This window comes from Lupinus angustifolius, chromosome LG04 (genome assembly GCF_001865875.1).
Source record: "Lupinus angustifolius cultivar Tanjil chromosome LG04, LupAngTanjil_v1.0, whole genome shotgun sequence".
Taxonomy (NCBI): Eukaryota; Viridiplantae; Streptophyta; class Magnoliopsida; order Fabales; family Fabaceae; genus Lupinus; species Lupinus angustifolius.
Window position 1 is genome coordinate 5,535,109 of NC_032012.1, and position 17,678 is coordinate 5,552,786.

The 17,678-nt window shown below is 34.1% G+C and overlaps 2 protein-coding genes across 2 annotated transcripts; one reads left to right on the forward strand and one right to left on the reverse strand.

Moving 5' to 3' along the window:
* On the reverse strand, positions 2,245-4,143 carry LOC109345257 (protein kinase PINOID-like). The gene is made up of 2 exons (XM_019584139.1): positions 3,475-4,143; positions 2,245-3,185 (listed from the first exon to the last, which is right to left on the reverse strand). Exons 1-2 carry the CDS (start codon positions 4,053-4,055, stop codon positions 2,402-2,404), a joined length of 1,365 nt encoding a protein of 454 aa, XP_019439684.1. The 5' UTR covers positions 4,056-4,143; the 3' UTR covers positions 2,245-2,401.
* On the forward strand, positions 6,962-9,966 carry LOC109344577. Its single transcript, XM_019583342.1, has 5 exons — positions 6,962-7,183; positions 7,267-8,301; positions 8,457-8,568; positions 9,191-9,425; positions 9,522-9,966. The coding sequence occupies exons 1-5, from the start codon at positions 6,962-6,964 to the stop codon at positions 9,964-9,966; spliced, it is 2,049 nt and encodes a 682-aa protein (XP_019438887.1).

Genomic DNA, 17,678 nt, shown 5'->3' on the forward strand with positions numbered 1-17,678 from the left:
TGTTTTAATACATGATTTATTGATATTATAAAATATATTTATATTATATTTACATTATGTATAAACAAAGAAGCGATCCGTGCAAGTGCACGGATACACTGCTAGTAATATTATAAAAAATAGTCAAACTCTCAATACATACATATTTTTCTATTACTAAAATGCTAAGCCTATTTGCCATCCATACTGCTTCTATTGTATCCATATTATTTGTCATCTATATTGTGTATATGTAAGTCACACCCATGACCCGTGATGAAAAATAATTTGATGTTAAACTATATCTTACATATAGTATTTATGTTTCTTGAACATCAAAGTAGAAATAATATGTAATTTATGTATCTTTCAAATAGGTATGAAAGAGTTACTTTAGCCTTCTATTTAGCGTAATGCTCATAAATTAGGATTAGAAATAGACAGGCACAATAAATCAATTACCCTAGCTTTGCTATTTATGTAAAATCATAATGGATATGGAATCTTTCATAAAAATCAATTCCAACCATAATAAGATTAATACTTACTATATGCTGTTTCCTCTATAGTGTACTGCACAGACCTAAAAGCCTAAAAGCAGCTTCTCTATTTTGTTTTAGCCTTTGAGATTTTATTTTTCTATTATTGACGCAGAAGAAAAAATCTACACTCTATTTTAACAATCTATTTATATTATTGGTTCAGTGAAGAAGTGTAAACCTTCTCCTCATATGCAAACATTACCTTTGGTAGTCTTACTACAAAATGAGGCAATGAGCTTGACTAACAAGTTTTTAAAAACAAGTCTAGTTAAAATTAAAGTAAAAAAAAGGTTAGTTCCTATGATCGGTACTTGTTAAGGGAACAATTACGAGTTTGGAAATGTATTAGTTCCTTACAAAAAAAAAGTTAATTCCTTCAAGATAAATCTAAACTTTTGAATATAATAAATGATTAAAATTATTCTACTCAATGATATATTTATATGAAAATATTGCTTAAATTGTTACATGTGCAAGTTTCACTCAACTCTCCCAAAATAAATAAATAAATAAATTATATTGAAAAGCATACTAACTTTTAAAGTTTTAATGTATTTGAATATATCATTTTTCATATATTTTTTAATCTTATTTATTTAGCAAGTGCCTTAGGATAACATTTCCTTATAAAACTATAAGAAAGGTTAATATGGTCATCATATCAACTACAAATAGTTCTTCAATAAATAAAATTAGTAATACATACTAATTATATAATACGAAAAAAATACACTATATGAAATTCTAAAATTTAAAGTCTTTTCTTTTTGCGATGATAGTTATCCCAAGGTTGGGTTGGATTTCAATTGGCTTAACCCAATATTTTTACCGAACATAACCTTAGTTCTCCTTTATTAACTACGGATTAGGTCAATCAATTATATACTTAAACATGAATAATGAAGAATATAGTAATAATGTATAAAACTCATATGCATACATTCTTTTTCTTCCAATTTATAAATTGTTACCGTAAAATAATTTGTTTAATACTTTGGGACGCACAGTTTACCCACTTAGATTACTGTTCACCATGACCCTTGGGTTACTTGAACCGCATAAAAGTGACTCAGAAAGCACATTAAACCTATATTGAAGATCCTACACGATTAAATTATCTTTGGACCAAACCGGGAATCATGCACCTATACATGAACATGAACTTGCCATATACGTGATAAACATTGCCAGCATTAAGCTATAATGAACTAATTCCTTGTATATTGCGTAGAAAGCAAAGTTTATTAAAACTAAAATAATCAAGGAATGCTCTTTTACTTTATCAATGTCAGAGACACTAAACTGTAAGGAAACATGTTCTACTTCTTGAGCAAGCATTACTTATTTTCCCCTATAGGTGTCTGTTCTCGTCTCAGGGAGGAAAAATGAAAGGTTAACCTTATAATGCGGATAAAGAGTTACATTATTAAGTAAATGTTTATTGGGAAATCAAATTAATTAATTCTCTATGTAATAAGGTTTATTATTTCCTAAAATTAGTAAATATTTCTAAAAGAAGATGCAATATTTATTAATTATAGACATGATCCCAACGAAGCAATGCCTTGTTCATTTAGCTTCAAAAGGCAGAAAATATATTTACCTAACAGTAAAGTTGTTTTTCTTTTAGTTGTCCTTAGTATACCCACGTATTCATTTACCTAAACATATATTGTTATCCTAGACATTAAAAAAATAAGTCAAGGTAAAAGAAAGGTGAATATATAACTATTAAACTATAATAAATTAATAATACTAAATTTAAAAAAGGGTACAAAAAGAAAGGACAGGTGGAATATACAGCTACGTCACCCTCCAGTTATAAAATCTGTGAGGCACCGACTTAACACGTGGCACAAAACGCGCCGAACATCTTATTTTCAAAAGTAATCGAACGACGTCGTTGGCTGCAGCCTCCGACTACTACCACTACCATTTCCCTGTACCGGGACTAACGGCGTCGTTTTATTCCTTCTCAGGCACGGCACCTCCGGCGGAGTCAGCATCCTAATCAGCGCAAGATTAAGCCCTTGAAAGAAAGGATGCTTCTTAACCTCAGCAGCACCACGCTTCGACCCGAGCCTCCGGTTCGGGTCTTTTTTCAGCAACCCTGACACGAGGTCCCGCGCGTGAACCTCAAGCGAGGTGGAAGATATAGAAGTAGGGAAGGTGACAGGTTTGTTTATGATGTTGCGCAGTGTAGCCTCATTCGATGGTCCCGCAAACGGAGTACGACCGTACATAAGCTCATAAATGAATATCCCAAACGACCACCAGTCAACGGCGTTACCGTGTGAGTTACCAGAAGCAACTTCCGGTGACACGTATTCATGAGTCCCAACAAAAGAACAAGACCTTGCACCAACCGGTTCAGCCACGAATAACCGGTTTGGTTGAACCGTTTGAACCTTCCTGGACCGGAATAATCGGTTTGATAGACATGAGAAAGGAGTGATATTAGAACGGTTGTATGGTAAGAATGCTGGATTATCATCATGTGATTCAACGGCTGGGATTGCATCAGAACAGAGCGAGAGATCAAAATCAGAGAGCATGATGTGACCGTCTGATCTGACTAACACGTTTTCCGGCTTTAGATCTCTATAAATGATTCCCAACATGTGAAGGTACTCTAATGCCACTAGTACCTCAGCTGCGTAAAACCTGAACAATAATAACAATCATAATTCCGATCACAATATTATGATTTCGGGAGTCTTCGATATTACGACAATAATTATAGTCGTCATTTTTAAAATCCACTAAGATAAAGAAACAAAGGCTTTTAAGTTTCTAGTAACCGAAATTTTTTGCGGCTAAGTGGCAGAAAAACTCAGTTACAGAGCAGTAAATAGGAAACAGTAATGAAATTATGTCATGGTTTTAATTAATATTCTGAAAAAGGAGATATTGGGTTTCATCAAAACGTTGTCGTTTGGTGTGTTAATGTTACCTTGCGGAGTTGATAGGGAAGCGTTTATGAGGGTGCTTGTGACGGAGCGAGTGTAAATCACCGCCAGAACAAAACTCCATAACAATGCAAGAGAAATGCGAAGCTTCAAACTCAGCATAAAGCGTAGGAAGAAAAGGATGATCTAGCATCTTCAGAATTTTTCTCTCCATCTCAGCTCTCTGCTCTTTTTTCTTCAAAACCACCGCTTCTTTGTCCACCACCTTCATAGCGTAGAAACATCCAGAGTCACCGCCGTCTACAACGCTATCGAACTCGTCATCGGTAGTTCTGAGGCGGCAGAGATAGACTGTTCCGATATCTCCGGCGCCGATTCGGCGGAGGAGGTGGAAGTCACGGAAGGTGAGGCCAGACTTGCGGCGGATGGCGGAGTAGGCGAAATCAGAGGAGCGATGAGGCTTGATGGAAAGGTTGGATTCCGGCGAAGTAGGAAGATTCTCGAAGGAGAGACGGCTGAAACTGGTGCTGCAAATGCTTTCACTGCTCATTGAAGAACGTTGTGTTGAGGAATTAAGAGTGTCTAAGCTGAGCTCAGAATCACGGGCGTAACCAGTTTCTAACATGGTAATGGAAGAAGAAAGAATGGGTCATAGAAAGAAGGGTTTGAAGTTTGAATTGAAGTTCAAAGTGTGAATGCGTATAGAGAGAGAAATGAGTTTGTGTTTGGAGAAGGTTGTTGTGTGGTATTTATGCTGAAATTGTACGGAGGAGTATAAAAAGAAAAAGAAAATTCAAAACCTGGTTCCGGTAAAAATTTAATATATAACTCATCATTTATTTGTATTATGTATTTAAGAATTATTAATGATAATAAATAAATAATGGATGATTGATTCTTAGTGTATAAAACTCTTACACTAGTAATATATATATTTTTTCTCTTCTGCAAAACCAAAAATAATTACAAAAAATGGTAACACCTTGTTGCTCATGTATATTTCTCATCATTGACATTTTACATTGCAAATTTGTTTATGAACTGGTTTAATGATAAAAGTTAAGGAACTAGTAATGCAATTAAAGTAACGTGTTTAATAAACTATAATGCTAAGGCAGTGATGGGTAAAATATATTAGAGTAATAATTATTGAACATAAAAATTAACTGAATAAATTAAGGAGTGGGTATAAATAGTAAAGGATTATGGTACAGTTTGTGAAAATAGAAGATGTCATGGTTAAGCTGAGAAGAGGGCCTGTTAGTGTTGCATAGGTTGAGACTTGTTAAACCATCCTATCCATAACTCTTGCCCGAATTATGTATTTTCTAAAATCAATTACACCAAGTCAGATATAAATTTTATCATAACATGTGACTACCATAAATTTTATGCAATCAGAAAAGCTGAGAAGTTGTCATTTTTACCTTTACTCTTAATATTAAAAGTGTCAAGTTATTATATTTAAAGAGTAAAATTATCCTATCACATTATTTATTCGTTTTAATTTTGATTTACTATGTAATTTTATGGGAGTTGTTGTTTCTGTCATGGTTTTGGTTTTATCAACTGAACCAGACCTTATATTGTATAATTGTTTACTGTTTAAAACATATTAACAATTTTTTCACATTTGACAAAAACTCTATTTTTGATTATTTGACTTTTCTTCTGTGATTCACAAAAATGTTAAAACACATTTCTTATATTTTTATCCTTAAATTAAAATTAAGAGTAAACTTTATTAGTAGAAGGACTCAACAACCTACTCAAATATTTTTACTGCATTTCCTTCTGCTCTTCCTTCTTGTTTCCGAAGCAGTTTTAGAGCACAATTTGTTATTGGACGAACTCATCTTTTCCCAGTGGTGGACAATTCATAAAATTTAGAAACAGTGGGACAAACACCACTTCTGAAATGGTCATGGTTTGGTTCTTATTTACTGCATGGGTACCTTGTTTATAGTTATTCTTGGGCTTAGAGGAATGACTAATGAGGATGAAGGTGATGACGCACGTGCAGAGGTTGCTTTGGGAAGTTGAATAAGCTATGATCAATTACTGGGTTTTGGGGTGAGCTTGATTATTGGGCTTGGCCAAGCATGAGCGTGTGGGTGCAGAGGTTGTTTTTTGTTTTGGGTGAAAGAAGCTTTATGACAGTTGTTTCTTTTCACTGATTGGAATGACAGAAAGAAAAAGTATAAGAGTTCACCAAAACCTGAACTGCTCAACCTTGTTTCTGCATGTCTCATTAACCTCAAAATATGGTTGGTTAAACAAGGGTGATTTTTTTTGTTACAAGCAAATGGTAGTATGTTAGTATTTATTATGAGTCGGACTAGAATTATCTTATTTTTTCTCATAAAAAACTTTTCTCTAAAATCATCAATAACTTATTTATTACAAAACAATTCTGAAACATCAAAATATTATGTGGAGTTCTTATGTTTTTTTAAATAGTGTAATAACCCTCTAGCATATTTATCTCTGTATTCATAGAGAGGGCTCCATTGTGTAGTAGTTTCTGGTTTTTTTTAGCTTGTACAACTGAAAACATAATTTGCAGATAAAAAAGATAATAACAAATAAGTAAGAAATAAAAATAAATATATACCATATGCCTATATCAACTATAATGTTTATAACTTGAGGTTCAAATAGCAAGATTCTAAAAGAATTGTAAAACAATGATAGCTTGTAAGGTAATTTAGTCTTAATTTTATGTAAGTTTAAGCTTTACCGTTTATGAATGGAATTCACTTTGTCTGGGGACTGGGAAAAAAGATTTACAACTATTGTCTAGAGGAGTTATTATATTTTCATTTACTAGCTAGTTTAATATGTATAGAAAAAATGATAATTGAATGTATGATGGGTGAAGTAAATATTGAACATAGCTCACAAGAAGTACTTGATCGAAAGAAAACCACACATGACCGAGGGAAATGCAAAATGATCGAAGTAGACAGTGTACATGACCAAGGCACAAGATGCAGATCTGACTGAGACAAGCACAAGGCTCTCACGCATCACATGCACCACATTGGCGTATGTGGTGCATACAAGCTAAACATTGTTCGAGACAAGTGTGGCGCACTAGACGCACCAAAACTGACTGTGGTGCAGGAAAGTAGAGTTATGGGCCATAACGCATCAGAATCATCTCTGGTCCATATCAGCAGGACCATGAGCCATAAAATTCCAAAATTCTAATTCCATGTGTTTCTCCTCTTTTGTTAGTTAAAGTAGTTAAGTTAGTTAGAAATCCTTATTCTTATTGGTTGTTACTTATTTTTTAAGCAACCAATCATATTAGAGTCACATCTTGTATAAATCCTAAAAGCCTTTGGCTTAAGAAACAATCAAGGATATAGAAATATATTACGCTAAGTTCTGCAATATGGTATCAAAGCATTCCTTTTGAATGCTCTGTTCTGCCTCTTCTCAATAGACCAAGAATTATGGTCATTCATCTCCTCTAATCTGTTCATATCAGAAGCTTCTCTTTTCTCTAACAACAACAACAACGCAATGGCAGAAGGCCAAAGTCAAGACACCGAAATACAAGCTATTAGCAACATTAATGATGTGCAAAGAAATCCTTACTATCTGCACCCTGGAGAGAGCCCAGTGGCAGTCTTGGTTACACCTCCAATGGATGAGACCAACTACCACACTTGGAGCAGATCAATGAAGAGGGCATTACGCTCCAAGAACAAATACAAGTTTATTGATGAAACCATCTCATCAGGGGTCCAACGGATCCTAATTTTGACATGTGGGAACGATGCAATACTATGGTGATCTCTTTGATCACAAGATGTCTATCACCTCAGATATCACAAAGTACAATTTATATAGACAAAACACAAGAATTGTGGGAGGACCTGAAAGAAAGATACTCAAAAGGTGATTATTTCAGAATGTTAGATGTATTACAAGAACTTCATTCAATTAAGCAAGGTGATAGAGGAATATCAGGCTACCACACTAACATAAAGATACTATGGGATGAGTTTGACTCACTTAGACATATTGCATCGTGTATGTGTGAGATCAAATGTAGATGTGGTTTGGTTGGCTCAATAAAGGATCAACGTGGGACAAAATATGTGATTTGTTTTTTGAAGGGCTTGAATGATGACTTCAGCACCATAAGAGCACAAATTCTAATGATGGAGCCACTCTCTTCAATGAATAAAGCCTTCTCCATAGTCCTTCAACAAGAAAGGCAACTTCTTGGCTCAACTTCTTTGAATCCCAAGATTCTATTCAATGCAGTTAGCAACAAACCACAAGCGATTCAAGAAAGTCAGACACAATCATGGAGGCCAAGAAACACCTTTGGAAGATCAAACCATGCATCAAACAGAGGCAGAGGCAGTACAAGGTCATATGGAGGCAATAAACCAAGCAGAGTCAAAATGTGCTCATTCTATGGTAGAGAAAGACACACAATTGAAACAGGCTACTTCAAGCGTGATTTGCTAGCAAAAATGCAACAAAACAGGACCAGGCCACCCACAACATCAATCAACACTGCCACAAAGGATGAAGGGAATGATCAGGAAGGAGGCACCATGAGCTTCAACTTCGAGTCCAAGCAATATGCACAATTAGCTTCTATATTCAAAAGCATAGGAGTTGGAAACTCTGAGCACAATGTGAATCAATTGAGTTTAAACTCATTACCAGCTAGTGACTCAAACTTAGAACCTGTGAATCAGAAACATGAAATCATAGGTAAATTTTCCACTTGGACTCTTGACACAGGGGCCACTGATCATGTGTGCCCCAACCTGATAAATTTTGATGTTTTTCAATCCATCAAGCCTATTGTGATCAATCTGCCAAATGGTGCAACCACCTTGGCAAAATTTTCTGGGACCATTACTCTATCAAATTCTCTTAATTGCATAATGTGTTATACATACCAGATTTCAAGTTCAATCTCATTTCAGTGTACAAACTAACCAAGTCTGTGCATTATACACTAACCTTTGATGACTCAAAATGTTCTATTCAGGATATGACTACCTCGAGGATGATTGGACATGCTGAGGTTAAAAACAATGTATATGTTCTTAGAAAAGATTTTGAGAAATACATAGCAAATAAGCACAATGTCAATATCATATGTAAATTTGACAATTTTGACTTGTGGCACAATAGATTAGACCATCCATCTCATGATGTATTGAATTTTGTTTGCAATTTATGACTATGTTAAATTTGATTCGTCAAAAATTTGTGATTTTTGCCATCTAGGAAAACAAGCTAAGTTACATTTTCCTAATAACATGAATAAGAGCATGCATACTTTTGATATGGTTCATATGGATATATGGGGCCCTTTGGCCATTTCTTGCATACATGGGCACAAATATTTTCTAAGTGTTCTTGATGATTATTCTAGACAGACCTGGTTATTTTTGATGAAATCTAAGGCTGAGTGTAGAGGGCTACTGCATGACTTTGTTAAAATGGTTAGAACTCAATTCCTTAAGCAAATAAATATTGTTAGGATCGATAATGGAGTTGAATTCAACATGTCTGCCTTCTTTAAGGAACATGACATGATATACCAAACCACATGTGTTGAAACTCCCCAACAGAACTCTGTTGTTGAGAGGAAGCATAGACATATAATGAATGTAACCAGAACCATCCTTTTCCAATCTAGGCTCCCTAAGAACTTCTGGTGCTATGTTGTCCTGCATGCTATATACTTAATAAATAGGTTGCCTATTCATGTCTTAGATAACAAAACTCCCTATGAGCTTCTATGTGACAAGCAGGCAAACCTACTTGAGACCAAAGTGTTTGAGTGTCTATGCTTTGCATCCACCCTAGTCCAACAAAGGACTAAACTTGACCCCATGGCCATGAAGTGTATCTTTCTTGGCCACAGGCCTGGAACAAAGGGATATGCCATATTTGACCTACAAACTAGAGATACCTTTACCTCTAGACATGTTATAATCTATGAGCACTTGTTTCCTTATAAAAACACAAAACTCAATGCCAATCCTGATCCTAGCAACACTAACAATGATTTCTTCTTCTAAGATGATCAACACATTGTACCTAGACCCACATCCACTAGTCAAAATGAAACTAGTGCTAGCCACTCAGAGGCCATACCTGAGCAAACTCCCTCACACCATGCTACACCTAACATTGGCACCTCTAACCTGAACCAAGATGCATCAACCATACAAAACCCAAGAAGGTCAAATCGCCTTAGGAATCCACCTACTTACCTTAAGGATTTCGATTGTCACCTGTTTAGCACAAATAACTTTGTTGTTACTCATCTGTTGTCATTTGTTCTATCCTATCATTCCATTTCCCCTGCACACTTAGGCCACATTTTGTCCATCAGTGCTCGCAATGAGCCAAAACACTATAATCAAGCAATCACCTCATATCATTGGATAGAGGCAATGCAGAATGAGCTTAATGCTCTTGAGGTAAACAAAACTTGGAGCCTAGTTGACCTACCCCCTAATAAGAAAGCCATTGGTTGCAAATGAGTATAAAAAATCAAATATAAGTAAGATGGGTCCATAGAGAGGTATAAGGCTAGGTTAGTAGCAAAGAGATTCAACCAAATAGAGGGCATAAACTACTTTGACACATTTTCCCGAGTTGTAAAACTCACCACAATGAGGCTTCTTCTTTCCATAGCCTCATCACAAGATTGGATTATTCACCAACTAGATGTGAATAATGTATTCCTTCATGGTGACCTTAATGAGGATGTTTATATGAATATACCTCAATGAGTTCTTACCAGCCAACCCAATATAGTTTGCAAGTTACACAAGTCCCTATATGGACTAAAACAAGCAGGGAGACAATGATTTACCAAGTTGTCTCAGCTCTTATTATCCTTGGGATATATACAATTCCATCATGACCACTCCCTATTCACTAAGAAGTCTGGATCCCTTTTTACTGCTCTCCTGATCTATGTAGATTATCTAATACTATCTGGCAACAAAATTAAGAGGGTCAAACATTATCTTGATAAGCAATTCAAAATTAAAGACCTAAGCACCTTGAAATACTTCCTAGGCTTAGAATTTGCTAGGACAAAGAATGGTATAACCCTGTGCCAAAGGAAGTATGTTTTGGATGTCCTATATGACACTGGGTTCCTTGCATGAAAACCTGTTCATACACCTATAGTTAAAACCACCAAGCTTTGTCAAAATGACTCACCTCCTTATTCTGACCCTGCCTGGAGATTAGTGGGCATGTTATTATATCTAACTAACACAAGGTCTTATATAAGTTTTGCAGTTCAACAACTAAGCCAATTTATGGCTAACCCCATTATTAATCATTAGAAGGCCTTAATTAGAGTTCTCAGATATATTAAGGGCAATCCTGACCAAAGATTGTACTATCATGTTTCTTCTTCTTTGCAGACCAAAGCATTTAGTGATTCAGACTGCGCAGCTTGTGTGAATTCAAGAAAATCAATCAGTGGGGGAGGGGGGGGGGTATTGAACATAGCTCACAAGAAGCACTTGACTGAAAGAAAACCACACATGACCGAGTGAAATCATACCTTGACCGAGGGAAATGCAAACATAACCGAAGCAGACAACGCACATGACCGAGGCACAAGAAGCAGACCTGACCGAGACACGCACAAGGCTCTCACACATCACATGCACCACATTGGCGCTTGTGGCACATACATGCTAAACATTGACTGAGACAAGTGTGGCGCACCAAACGCACCAAAACTAACCATGGTGCTGAAAAGTAGAGCTATGTGCCATGGCGCACCAAAACTGACCGTGGTGCAGGAAGCAGAGCTATGGGTCATGGCGCACCAAAACTGACCGTGGTGCAGGAAGCAGAGCTATGGGCCATGGCGCACCAAAAATGACCATGGTGCAGGAAAGCAGAGCTATGGGCAATGACGCACCAAACCTGACCATGGTGCAGGAAAACAAGGTCATGGACCATAACACATCAGAATCATCTCTGCTCTATATCAGTAGGACCATGAGCCATAAAATTTCAAAATTCTAATTCCATTTGTTTCGCCTCTTTTGTTAGTTAAAGTAGTTAAGTTAGTTAGAAATCATTCTTCTTATTGGTTGTTACTTATTCTTTAAGCAACCAGTCATATTATAGTCACATCTTGTATAAATCCTAAAAGCCTTTGGCTAAGAAACAATCAAAAATATAGAAATGCATTACACTAAGTTCCCCAATAGTAAGTAGTCTCAAATTGATGATAATTGATAATTCGATAGTTTTATAAATTAATGCACCAATAGAACTAAATCTTAAAACTTCAGGTTGAAATGTGGCACCAAACCCATTTACTACGGTTTTTTGACATTAAAGAATGGACATGGTACGGTTATAATTTCGAAATATAACAATAGGCCAATAGCCGACATGTATATACAAAATTCTATATTTTTCCCACAAAGAATCACGTTAATAAATAAGTTATTATTGGTTGTCCACTCTCTTGTAACGTTAATAAAGGGCTGGTAGATAGGGAAGATATTTTATTCCAATCTCTTCAAGTTTTGCATTATTTCATGGTCAAGTTATTAACGTCGTACATGTCGGTAACCATTTATATGAAGAATAGCTACACATAATAATCTAAAAACAGGTCGTACTATAGTTTTGTGGTCCAATTTTCTTTTTTTTCTTTTCAGAGCGTTTTAAGTAAACAGATAATTCTATCTGAGATATTTTTGATAAGAATAAATAAATTTATCAATAAGGTAGGTATATATAAGTACTTAGAGTAAAACTGTGTTTCCTGTGAGATTAGACTAAAGATTCAATGTATACCGAGTGTGTAAGTGTTTTTACATTATCAATAAATTATCTATCATTTATATGTTAATCATTATTAGCTCTAAAATAAAAGTAATACAAATTAATAATGAATAATATACTACTGACAGTATAAAAACATTCATATTAATGGTATATGAATTTTAAACTTGAGATTACTAAAAAGAAAAAATGTTGTACAATAATTTGGTGGACCTGTTCTCTTTTTCCTTTATTCTTTTTTTGGGATACGATAACTGATTAGTGACAAATAATTCTATAGGAGTTCTCCAGAATTGTCTTAGGTTCCATATCTCGTAGCACTTGTACCAACATAATCATTTTCTTGTTATCAATATGTTCATAATTAGTTGATTTCAATGAATGTACAATTTACTATTTTATTAGCAAAAAAACAAAGCTTTCTACCTAGAAGATTATCACAGGCTTGTTCATGGTATATGGGTTTTGCTAACTATTATCCTAAGGATAATAAATAATAAATCAAAGATGCAAAGTTCTTCTTAAATAATTTACTATTTTAAAACATTGAGTATTAAAAAATTAAATGTGCCACTTCTAACATTGACTCTACATTTTTGGGTTGCTCGCCCTAATGGCAATGTTAGCAAAACCTTTTATATATAATGGTATAAGGTTTCACTAAATTTTTAGGATGATCAAAAGGTGAAATGTTTGATTCTTGAGAATGACACTTGTTGGGATGAGTAACCATGCACCTCGAAAGGAATTAATTCATTACTCAAATAGTGAAGAGGTGCTTTTGGTAGTACAAAAAAACATTTTTGTATCTTTTTTATTTCCAACAGGCACAACTAATTAACATTAACCAGAAGACAATTGACAATGATGAACACAATTAATTTAATAAATTTATATTGTTTGGAACAAAGATATCATTAATTAGCTATTCTTCTTAATTGAATGGTTAAGTCTTGTTGACACTGATGCAACTTGTTTGGAGTACAAACAAGTGGCAATTAAGTTGATGCCAATTAAACATGCTTTTCACTCTTAGCTAAGAAAGCAACGTAGCCAACAATAATAGACAGATTAGATTGATACTAAATATCCACATGGCCAAACAAAACAATGCATGCATGGCATGTTATGGTGATTGGAAGCAACACCTTAAGATGAACAAGAGTTTGAAGTGATAGTTGGGACCCTCCATTTGTTAGAAAATTGATTGGGTCACAATGGAAAAGAACAATTATCTAAAAAGTTTACATGATTTTTCAATTATTTGACACATACCCTCATCCTTTTGTTGGAAGAAGAGTGAGAAGAAATTGATGAAAAGGGACCCATTATTGTTTGAGATAGGAATTGGTGTTATGGGAAAGACAAGCAAAAAGTGCATCAAGTGGACTTATAGGTGCCATGGGGTCATCAAGTTTTGTTCAAAATAGGAACCCAAGTACCCATTATTAACGAGGCTTGTTTGTTTCTGAGGTCCTTCAAAATTTTTGAACCACCATGCACTTCCTTGAAAACCAAACTTTTACTATTTACTCACGTGACCAGATACCCATGCACAAGCACTATGAAATAATTTTGATGCTTGTTGTTTGTTAAAAGAAACATATACATTACAAGCTTATACAAATTAAATATCGTTTTTTCATACCAATTGTGTTCATACTATAAAATAAAATCTATCTGAAAATTCAAACCGTTTGATGACTAAAGTAAAACTTTTTTGACTCATGAAACCAAAGTTTAGGCTCCAAACTTCATTTGCTCTTGAAAACCCTTTGTAAACCAAGCTTTAGTGAATTGGGTTTTGCAAACATATTTTTTTTATTAAAAGTATATTTGTATCATCTAATTTATTTTTAAATAGTTTATTGTTAAAAATGGTTTTGGTAGGGTGGATCGGAACTCTCCTAAAACCAATAGAAAAGATCCAGCCGTAACATATTGCTTGAATTTACCTCCATTGCCCTCAGCCCAACACCAAATCATAGACGATTAGATGTTATTTGTATTTAAACCTACCTTGTAATATCATATTTTAAACTTGACACAATCAGTACTCAAGATCTTATTGTTTACTTTTTTTGAAATCTCACCTTTAATACAAAAATATATTATACAGATATAGAATCTCTTGCCATAGGATTGATCAATAAGAGCGAGCTGGACCCAACCCTATTTACTCATCTTGTTTAACTAATCATGATCATATTTGAATATGGTTGAGTTTCATCGAGTCTAAGGTCAGGTTTTAGTTTAAAAATTAGAACTAGACAATATTTTAGGATCGAGAGGGACAAACATGAGTTGTCCCATGGTCATTCGTTCATCATGTTTGAACGTATGTCTATTCAATTGTGTAGAGAATAGTGACATCTCGTTAGTCGAAAGTGTCACTAATTATCTAATTTTTCATTATATATACACGATTAACAATATATACACATATATAATTTCATATGTTAAATTAACATTGAGAATATACTTTATCTAAAAGAGACATGTATTATATTTAATCGGATTTATGATCGAGTTTGAATTTAAAGGCTAACCCAATTTTCAATCGAGGTTTGGTTAACTTCAAGTTTGATCGGATTTGGGTTAAAAAATTACTTAACCAACATTTAGAATCAGGTAATGGACAAATTTTACCCCAATCCATATTCACCAGTAGTAGTATGGAGGTAATCTCTTTCTATATACCTGCTTATTTCAGTGAATCTGAGATATATAAAATAGTATTTTCAACACCTATTCATATTGGGCACTTTAAATAAACCATCCTGATTAATATTTTAGTGATTTGCATTTCCTTTATAAGACTAGCATTTCAATGTTGACTAATTCTTCAAACCAAATGTGGTCTGCATGCAATAAATTAATTTACAGTGGCATGATTGTGAGTGTTGAAGATACAGCTCCTGCACTGCACATGGTAGGATCCACTATATAGGTTTATATAGCCAGTCTTAAATTTGCATGAACCATGTATGTCTTCTACAATTTATTTTATGATTGTTTGTATTTTCTAATAAAGCAAGTAACTCTCTTTATTTTCTGATCACACTTTGTTCTTAAAATAGCATAACTAAGCTTTCCCTACATGCATGTCAACTTAATCAAAGTCAGTTCATCTATCCTCAAAACCATAGTCTGATTGTGAGAACCCGTTCCAAGTTCAAGGCACAAGATATTTTCACTTGCATCAAATATGAAAATTGAAATAAACCATGTTAATTTGTTGGTGTTATTATTATTGTTATGCAATGACTCATATCTCTATATAACAACAATACAAGTTATAAATTTGGACATGATGTAAAGAGTTGAGGTAAATAACTATATATTTATGTTATGTAAACATAATGTAACAATGAGAAGAATAGTCAAACATAAATCTTTATTATCTAATAATACAGAATGATAGTCTCTCAACACTCTCGGTGACGTAGGCATAATTGGTCAAACCTCGTTATCAAATCTCTTGTGTTATTCTTTTTCTCTATACTCTTTTACTATTTAATTGCTCGGTTGTTTCAAACAATTATCATTATTTGTCTGTGATCACTCATTTTGCCATGAAACCATATCTGCCAGAATTGATTTTAATTTAGCAATTTTGTGAAGTAGAAAGTTAAAACAGACTTGGAAGTTTAATACAGAAGAGTACTTGATTCCTTACAATGGAGCACCAAGTAAGAGCTTCAACAATTATTGAAACTTATCGTCATTAGATGATATCACAGCTTTAATTATCAATAGTCAAAATCTACCAGAAAAAGATTATCCAGAAGAAAGAAAAGGAACTCTTTGCAACATTGATAGCATGAATTGCTGAAGTTTATGTTAAAATATGGTAGGAGAGATGAATGAACCTTCTTAAAGAACAAGAAAGATGAGAAATGAATGAAAGAAAAGCTTAAAGAAAACTCAAAGAAAGAAGAAAGAAAAGAGAATGAGAATAAAAAAGTCTATTCATTATATTTCATTATTCTAATCATTAAATATGAATTCACACTTACAAAGGGAGTCAACATGACTTATTTATAAGAGAAAGGAGAAAAAAAAAGCTTGTAAATAAGTAACTAACACAAACCTAATTAACTAATTCTTAATTTTCTAATCAACTATCATATTCTAAAAATATCGTCTAATATATCTTTAATAGTTTATAATGATAAAAATTGGTCACATTCAAATATCAATTATATGCAAATAAAATAAAAATAGGAATGAATCATAAATTCATAATAACATATGTGATAGTATCACCTAAAATGGAATAAAATGAGTCTACCCATCTAAATTTAGAATGACATTCCCATGATCAATTTGGATAATAGCTTTTCCCCACAATATGCAGCTACTAACAAACCCACAATGTAATTATAGAGTTTAGACCTCAAACAGAACCTCTTGTCTGTATAAAATCCATCATAATCAACCATATCCGGTAGATGCAGAGGCCTAGAAGTATCAAAAGAGAAATGGAGATAACCAAAGCCAACTGCACAAGGAGTGTAAGGGTCTTCATATGGAGCAGTCCTTTTTGCAGTCTGGTGAACCTGAAGTCAATAAGGGTCTTCATATTAGATGTTTCTGCATATGACCCTCAAATTGCATAATCCAAAACAAGATTCACATTTCACCACTGACATGTTGTTCTTTAGTATGGAGGTTGTCGGGCTGGAACGTTGTATCCGGGCTTGAATGTTGCGAAGTTGATCTGGGAGTGTATGAGTGAGTATATGAAAATATATTCGGATGCTCAAGTCAGTATATGGAGATATGTGTAGAGAAAGTAATATGCCATAATACAAGAGAGGAAGAGATGTTAACTTCCTTATGATGAGACTAATCTTGTTTATAGAGAAGGTGAACATGAAATATTATGTAGTAGATGGTGTTGGCATGATCGAATGTTTGTCATGTTAGGCTTGCCCAAGACAAGCTTGGACTACTTTATCTTTGTCGAGCGACTCTGACATATCTGTATCCTGATTAGTGCTTTATCTAGGATTGTTGACTTATAGCTTATCCCAACAATTGTAGTTGTATTCTAGGTTTGTTCTCGCCCTATAGTAGAGGACGGTGCAAGGTACAAATGACGTGATCAACCCTATAAGAAAGTTTTGCCGTCCAGTATATTGTTGTCTAGGGTCTATCCTACTCACTCTTGCATAAACAAATTACATGTAGGCAAACATGTGAAATTAGAATGAAACATATGTCTAGAAAAAAAATTAATGCTTTTAAGTTTGAATATTGAAATATGATCGGTCATTATTCTTATAGGTATTTCCAATTCCCAAAGTTTATCTCTATTTCAATTGTCAACTTTTTTTATAAAACCCCCAGCAAAAACTTTGGAGGTAAAGAACTTAATTAAGAATTTGCTTAATAAACTATTGTAAAGTAAGTTATA

Bases quoted from the DNA above. Each gene is read 5' to 3' on its own strand.
- LOC109345257 (XM_019584139.1), bottom strand. From the start codon at position 4,055: ATGTTAGAAACTGGTTACGCCCGTGATTCTGAGCTCAGCTTAGACACT. The intron at 3,186-3,474 runs GTAACATTAACA...ATTATTGTTCAG, and splicing joins TTCCCTATCAACTCCGCAAG to GTTTTACGCAGCTGAGGTAC.
- LOC109344577 (XM_019583342.1), top strand. From the start codon at position 6,962: ATGGCAGAAGGCCAAAGTCAAGACACCGAAATACAAGCTATTAGCAAC. The intron at 7,184-7,266 runs GTCCAACGGATC...CTATCACCTCAG, and splicing joins ATGAAACCATCTCATCAGGG to ATATCACAAAGTACAATTTA. The intron at 9,426-9,521 runs GTTTCCTTATAA...CATTGTACCTAG, and splicing joins GTTATAATCTATGAGCACTT to ACCCACATCCACTAGTCAAA.